General features: G+C 36.5%; 1 protein-coding gene across 1 annotated transcript; it reads right to left on the bottom strand.

Moving 5' to 3' along the window:
- Positions 1-1,575: 1,575 nt before the first annotated feature.
- LOC126910698 (uncharacterized) lies at positions 1,576-2,543 on the bottom strand. Its single transcript, XM_050693809.1, has 2 exons — positions 2,523-2,543; positions 1,576-2,352 (listed from the first exon to the last, which is right to left on the bottom strand). Exons 1-2 carry the CDS (start codon positions 2,541-2,543, stop codon positions 1,879-1,881), a joined length of 495 nt encoding a protein of 164 aa, XP_050549766.1. The 3' UTR covers positions 1,576-1,878.
- Positions 2,544-8,566: the final 6,023 nt, after the last annotated feature.

Below are 8,566 nucleotides of genomic sequence, written 5' to 3' on the forward strand. Positions count from 1 at the left end.
TAGAACTTAATTTAGTTTAAAAGGGAACAATATTTTTGTCAGATATTTATGCTTTTTTTTACTTTAGGTTTAAGGTTTATAATTTTTTTTTTAAATATACATGTCATAAAAAAATTTCTCATTTTTTGACAACCCCGAGCGTAACAAATTATTTGTATGTAAATTACGATGAAACCCGTGGCAACTTTCCCGACTGTCTGTGTAGCCGTTATCTTTATAGATTTCCTCATATTGTTTGCATTATAATACGAAAAGGTCCTAGATGAAGCCCTCTGTACCTCAACAACTCTTTAATATGCAATACACGATGAATACGGCGCGTAGGTAAAGTTGCCAAAAATTTGGTATCTTTACCCATGTTGTTTTTTCTTTACTACGGCTAAAGTAAGCGTTTGTATATAATGACGCTTACAGTAAAGTGAGCCAGATAGACTACAATTCTAAATATATAGTTTTGGTTTCTATGCGTCTTATGGTTAAAAATATATTTCGATTTTTGTTCCAAAATATGGTAAAGTTGCCATGTTTTACGGTACGTGTTACTACAGCCTCTTTGAGCATACAGAAGTTAAAGTTAGGCTATAAATAACATATTTCAGTGTTGAGTAAATAGATCGTATCTCTTAACAGTGTTTGCCTAACCCATCAATGGATTCTCCAGGCGTAATGATGTTTTCTGAAATAATAAAAAAAATACAAAATACTTAATACGAATTAATTATTATCCTTATATGATGCATGATGTATACCTAATATGACTTAACACATCTCTTTAATTTTTTAGTATTGCAGTCAATTTGAAGCATTTCCAGGTTACGTCTTCAATGCAAGTTATTTGCAGAGAAATCAACATGCCAGCAAGCATACCATCCTACTGAAATTAATACAATTTCTTCAGTACATTTTCGACGTTATACTAAAAGTATAGGGTATAAAATCAATTAAAGATATCAAAACTGTATCTGTATGGCTCAGTTGACACAACTGGCAGGTTGGCAGACCATAGATTAAAACCTTCACAGACCAGACCTTCGTGGCATGCGCCAATCCGCGTGTCGCCACGACACGACAGTTTCTCTCACGCGCCTCTACTCAACAGGATAATATCTAAGTAATTTCCTTGAATTATCTTTTACTTGCTATTTATATTTGCATTTTAATGGTGGATGAAATTACGGTGTTATTTGCAAATAATGTAGTTATAATTGACATTATAAAACATGTTGTTTGCGTTTCATTATCAAATACTTAAGTTTTACCAGAATATATGTAACAGGGGTAAATCATCCAATGGACTTAAATTGTGAAATAAAAAGGTTTCTTGCTATGGTGCTAGTACTAAAAAAAAAGGAAAAATTCGAATGCTATTGCATTATTTTTCTACATATTATTATGTACGGATGTATCTAAACTACAAACACTTCCACGAAATCTTAATAATAATATAGTCAATAACTAACTAACATAATAAACAACATACAAATACAAAAATTACACACACTACTCAATTGACTTGCTAACGAGTAGATATTTGCAAAACTATAATTATTACCATCCACAATGTATAGCTTTTTTTTTTTTTTTTTTTTTTTTTGAGGGGGGAAAATCATCCAATGACTTCTCCCGCCTTGGGTGAGGCGGGAGGGAGTGTCAGACTCTTACTGACTAAAAACCACCCCGTTCCTTCTCCTGCTTTGAGCCGGAGTCCCGGTAACCTTTTACGTTGTCCGCAGCTCCGGATCAGGCATCAGCTCTACTGGGCCCCATCTGTGGTGGTCTGGCTCTTTGAGGCGCGCGCGGAACGCGACGCGCCGTACGCACGGGTCTGGTTCTGGTCGGGCGGCGAGCTACCCTTGCTCGCCGTCCGCAGACCCGCACTTACGGTGGCCGGAGATCGTCACGCGATCCCCGACGCCCGGAGTGTCTTCTGCGGCGGCTGGGGCGTGAGGAGGATCGTTCCCTCACGCGCTCCGCCTCCTCCTTAGCTAGCATGACTGCTTCGCAGAAGGAGGAGACGGCGTCCCATTCCCTCTCGCTCCGCACCATGGCCTGAACCAAAGCCGGACGCGAGAGGTCACCGTCGCCGATCACATCCCTAAGGACACGGCGGTGCTCAGCCCATGCAGGGCACACCGCTACTGTATGCTCCACCGTGTCCTCCGGGTGATCCACGCAATGCCGACACCCGGGCGTTTCCTCCCGCCGAATCCGAAACAGGAACCTACCGAAACTTCCGTGTCCGGTAAGCACCTGCGTCAGGCGGTAGGTGAGGACGCCGTGACGCCTCTCTAGCCACTCCTCAAAGAGGGGACTTACCGCTGCTATAACAGCGAGCCCATCCACAATGTATAGCTACGATTCAATTTGATCGGAGTTTGCAGCTTAACAGCCTAACCACGGAAAATTCGCAGCAAAACAGCGATAAGCGGTGCGACTAGTTGTAGAAACAAAATTAAAAAAACAGAAAGTATAATCGACAAATTTCAATCATGACCGACTTTGATGACAAAATTAACTCTTACCGCCGTTGCGGGCAGAGTCATTTAATGATTACTTAACCCAGTCCGTAGCAATTATTTTCAATACAAAATCGTTACTAAGAAATAGTTTAAGTAATCATTAAATTACTCTCAGTGCGGCAGTTAACTATTGAATGACTCTTCAAAATTAAGTTTAAGTTTGGTCTGGGCTGGTCACATCTGCCGCATGTCGGACGAGCGGTGGGCAAAACTCACTACTGAGTGGAGCCCGCTCAACGTCCACAGACGTCGCGGCAGGCCCAAAAGGAGATGGCGGGACGAACTCAGCAGCTATGACAAGGATTGGCCGCAAAAAGCTTTAAACAGAGAGGAGTGGAAGGAAGGTAGGGAGGCCTTTGCCCTGCAGTGGGACGATCATGGCTGAAATCTAAATCTAAGTTTGGTCATAGCTAAAATATGTCGATTGTACTAAGCATGCTGCCAACCGCTATCGCTGCCGCCAGTTCCCGTGGCCACACCGTAACTCATTTCCTCTCGAGTATAGAAAAATTAATAGTTACACGAAAGAGGTAAGGTAATGAGAATTTTAATGACGTTATTTATTTTGTTCGAGTGATATAAGACTGCGATCGGAAGGTTTTTAGTAACACTTTATTAGTTTAATGGTATAGCTTTGTATGAACGGTAAATTGTGCGAGTGGTTTTAATGGTGTGTTTGCTTTTGTGTGAGAATGTTATTTTTTAGATTGTAATATATTAGTTAGTAATATAAATAACAAAAACAATTATAACAACATGATTAATACTGTAGTTGCTGTTAGTCCGTTCAGTGCGACTTTGGAAAGTTCTAGTGATAGTACTATTTGGAATTGTGTTTGGTGTATTGAGACTTACGGCCTAATACTGAAACGCTACTCAATTTAAGTTGTACTTAAATATCGTGCTATCTCTGTCTTTTATAAAGAATTTGTAGAGACAGAACTATCGTTGAGAGAGACATAACTATAATAAATAATTTTAATTAATAATAGTTTTCTTCGAAAAACATTACTTTTCGGGGAAAACCAAGCTTCAATTGATAAGGAAAACATGGTTTATCAATTTAATTCGAAACCTCAATGTGTTAATCGTAATTTATTTAATCGATGTTGTTACAAACTTGCTTGTGGTTTTGTGGTTAAAAGGTCAAAGTCAATTGGAAATGTTTACAAGAACACAATTTGTACTAGTATTAGTCGCAATGCGTAATTTGTACTACGATTTACTTTTTACAAGTTTTTAGTTCCAATTAAACTATATTTTCTTGACTTCATTCATTACATGTTTTTAAAATTCTTGATTGCACCACCCACCTCTACAATGACTAGGCAAAAAAACAGACTGACGTTCAAAATTGTAAAGTCCCATAAATATGTAAAACTTTGATTGATCTACGGATCAAAACCCCAATTACAGTCAGAGCTTCTCTCGTAACCAACAGTCAATTGAAATACATTCAAAGTAAAAAAATAAAAATTTAGATTAACACATGTAGTTTAATTGCTCAATCTCATATAAAAAGAGCCGACAATTTTATCACTCCGAGTAAGATTTATATGACTAAATCGATAACGTAACGTAAATTGAATGGTCATTTTCACCGTTCCTCGTTAATTATAACATAATCACGAGATGATATCAACTCGGCGGCCATTCATCAACACGTCTCTGGTTATTGCCATTCTGGTTTTATATGTGTAAGGTAATAGACTAAGAGCCCGCGACTCTCAGACCTTCCTTAGAGTATTAAAGAAAGAATAGAATAGGTAGAAAAAAAAACAACTTTTAAGTATAAATATGCTTCCTATAATATAGAACCTGGGTCGCAGTAGCTTTGGGAGATAACGGGTAGAAAAGGTGAGTGAAATTTTGGTTATACTTTTTCATAGTATAAAGCTTAGTTTTCATTTCATTTTAAGTTACGATCATATTAGAGACCGCCTCGTCTATTACCGGACACTTCAGACGGCAAAAAATCCTTCCCAGACACCCTTATAGTCTAAGTATTTATGAAGCTACTTTCCTCAAAGTATGTTATTCAGAGAACTATAAAAATAATGTTACCATTTTTTATAACCACTTCTGGGCACCCATTTTACTATTACTAAACACACCTAATTATCAAGTATAATATAGACAAATGTATAAATAGACGTTGACTATAAAACAACAATTAAGTATGAATAATCCAGTGACTCATAGCTGAAGGGCCGACAATTGATATCACGAGTAAACTTAAGCGTATTCAAGTACTTATACTGAGGGTCTACTACGAGTTTCTTATACGTTTGACGAGATTAAAATGTTTTAACCCTCTGATTGGTTGGTTCACTGGAGCAGGCCAATCAGAGCGCCGAATGCGGTAACGTCTCGATCTTGTGAATTCGTATTAAGCCCTGTGATATCATTGCGTTCAATATAATTTGTTTGGTACCATCAACTTGATACAGTATGAATCATGTTTATCTACAGCGTATTGCAATTGTTTACACCCTTCTTAATGAGGCCGGACATCCTATAGACATGTTAATTGATCTGCCCTGTGGATTGACATCTCAGTCTGAGGTCGCAAGTTCGATCCCTGGGTTTTGAAAATATATTTTGGCGTTTAACAAGCTCAACTTAGTAGGTGTGAAGTTGGGAATTACGCTTGTTTTTTAGCAGTAATTCTACTAAATATGGAGAAAAGGATTTGTTTCCTACAATAGCATATACGATTAGTTTTCAAGAGATGCAAATCTATTAATAATATAAAAAAATACAATTAATGGAACGTGTGCTAACGAATTATATATTCAATTATTTAAAGCTGTCGATGCATGAGTGATCGTGTGATCTCACTCTTATTTCTCGTCACGATCTTCGCCGGCGCATGCAACGGAATACATCAACTACCTACTTTTATTCTACATATAATACTGTAAATTATTTAAATCTTGATCATTCAAAAATCACCTTTATTACCAAATTAATAAATGATATTTTTAAGATCGTATCAGGAGATTGGAAAGGTAATAACCAATCAGAGTTGTCGTTAAACTCTTGTACAGTTTTTATTTAAGAAATTGAATACTTATTTCATTAAATTAAATGTCAGTGGTTGGCGAAAATCAATTAATCGCGACAGTGATTAATGTTTTAATTAAATAAGTATTAAAATGCATATGTTACCAGTGATGATCTATAACAGATTAAAAATCTTTTTTTCCCTGTTTGCGGCAAATAGCAATTTACTCTACATGGATTTTTATTAAAGTACTTTATGAGGGAAAATACATACCTACATTAAAGTAAGATAAAAGAGAAGTATTTTTATTGATTACCCGTGTGTAATAGCTATGATTATGTATATTTTAAATGAAACATTCATTGACATATTTTTTGTAAGTTTATACTGATAAATTAATCAACAAATTGATTTATACGAGTAATTAATCAAAAATGTTGTTAAATATATTTTTGTTGATTTACTTTATCAATAATGTAGGGAAGAGAATTAACAGGTTACCCGGGTTCCGGCTCAAAGGATAAGAAAGATCGGGGTGGCTTTGGTCAGTAAGTGTCTGACACTCCCTCGTCTTACCCAAGGCGGGAAAAGAAAATGGATGATTTTCCTCCTCAAAAAACTATACTATTTTTTAATTTGTGCCGCTATTGCGTTATTAAGATTTAGAAAATTAGTCCCTACTTTTCCTATGATTAAAAATGTTATAGAATAATATTTAAACAGAAAATAAAAACCTGCAAAATACCCTTAGTCCTACTACGAGTAAGCACAAAATAACTCACAATGAAAATTCTCAAACTATTTTAACTTGTAGAAAACCTTATAAGGACAACAGTCAACAGAAATAAACCATTAAAAAAGTATTGGAAGCAATTTAACATTTTTAATTCGTACGAAACCTTTTAAGTACATTAATTGAGCAATTTACCTATCAAGATCCCACGACATAGGTGCCTGCGTGTGCACCAGACGTATGAATGGACTGGACTAGTAACCGTTGCGTTCACGCGGACCGGCGCAAGCGCATCGCCACTCATGCGCAATTACGCGCACCCGATACATGAATGAATTACTATTATACTGAAATCGGTATAATTGTTGGTAATTGATTTATCTTGTTGTATTGGTCTGGTACAGAGATTTGTTTGACTAGTAAGTAGTATCGGCTGTAAGCTATTTATTATATTAAGTATCTAGCTAAAAACCTAGTCTATAATTTCACATAAGAAATAAGTGTTTCGTAAATGTTAATTTTATATGTTTCAAAAATTACATTATCTATGTATGATGTGTATGTAAATGTTATTTATTCAGAGATAGGTACATAAGAATCAATTACTATCTCTATCATAAAAAACGTATCCCAAAACAATTAACGAAAGTTAATCCAAAGTTGAATCTGTGACGTGCGCCCGCCCACATGAAGCGTCCGTGAAAAAAAAAACGTAAGTCCACTACCAACTAACATCTCACAAGACACTCACACTACTTGAGGCGACGCACACATACACACGCGTCACCCATTAGTATGTGAGGCGCGGCGAGGACGTTGCGCGTGCTCGCCACTCGTTCCACGGCTTCTTATTATTATTATTTATTGTTGAATAATGTGAATGGTAATGCGTGGTTGTTCACGATCCCGCATAACACCTGCCGTCTTTTCCCACAGTCGAGCGCGGGCTGGAGGCGCGCGCAGGAAGTGTGCGAGAGTGAGCGAGACCGACGACTCGCGTGCACTGCACGTGCGTCACTGCGCCTACGACTGCGCACTAGAGCGAGACAGCACGAGGGATAGATATCGTAGTAGCGTAGCGCGTAGCACCGTAGCCATGTAAAAAAGCGCAATGTAGCAATGCAACTAATGTTAAGGCCTCATTTTCGTAGCAATTGATAATAGACATTTGTAATAACATCGACGCATTTATTAGTCTGCGCTAATGTTTTGACTTGCAAATGGAGCATTAATTGATTGGTTATTATATTATGTTAATTTACTTATTAATATGATGATTATTTTTTTAGTAAACACGGATGTTGTGGTCGTCTAATGAATGTGATTGACGAAACACGTGCTATGGAAATATAACCCTTTTATAGTTAATGTATGATAACTAATGACTTTTTAATAACATTACCTTGGACCCGTGGGCAGTGAAAGCTCTTAATATCATTAAGTATTATGATTACTTCATTTCGAGGCAACGGTAATGCACCAGAGGGTTAAACGGATCTTTGTTGCATAATGACGGCCTGATCGGTAAATTACGGTTTTGAATGTTACATTTTGGGATAAAGCGGGTCTTTTTTGGTAATATTTTTTTATGACTTCATGTTGGTTAGCGCGTAATATTTTTTAATGGAACAATTTTCTGATACATTGTTGTATAGGCTTCACTCAGTTGCTGATAAGTACAACTTATCCGAATGAAATCGAAAATTTGGATGACTACTTTTATTTTTATATCACAAGGAAAATTTAAAAATGTATATTTTCACGTATACAGGGCAAGCTAAGAGCATGGTCTTGATCAAGTCTTTGACTGCCAATAGAAAACTGTTGAAGGCAAATCCTCCAGTGACCACCATGGCGTTCAATGTGTTAAGGAGCTATTAAAGTTACTATACATAATTGTATATATTGTATGTTACATAATTAAATTTGTTTTACAATATATCGAAAACAGTATCACTTAGAATGTTAATTACTTCAACACAGTAATAATTTCCTTTAAATATTGCTTGTATGCCAATTAGATATAATTATTACTATTTTTCCATTCTAACCTTTATTATGTATGCATTACATAACAATTTGCATTGACGTCAGTTGTGTAAATAATTGCTAATTTATGTAGTGTCAATTTGTTGCGGGATAATTTTACTGTATTTATTAGTTTTAATGACAGTTGTCGTGGGTTGTGATTTACGTTGGTTGCAACTAAGTGAGTAAAAGAGGTTATTACAATTAGCTGTAGGTTTGCAGTTGCAGTTACGCGTAGGATTTGGTTATATTGCACCCTTTGGTACAAGAAAAAAATAT

The sequence above is a fragment of the Spodoptera frugiperda genome, chromosome 5 (assembly GCF_023101765.2).
Source record: "Spodoptera frugiperda isolate SF20-4 chromosome 5, AGI-APGP_CSIRO_Sfru_2.0, whole genome shotgun sequence".
Classification (NCBI taxonomy): domain Eukaryota; kingdom Metazoa; phylum Arthropoda; class Insecta; order Lepidoptera; family Noctuidae; genus Spodoptera; species Spodoptera frugiperda.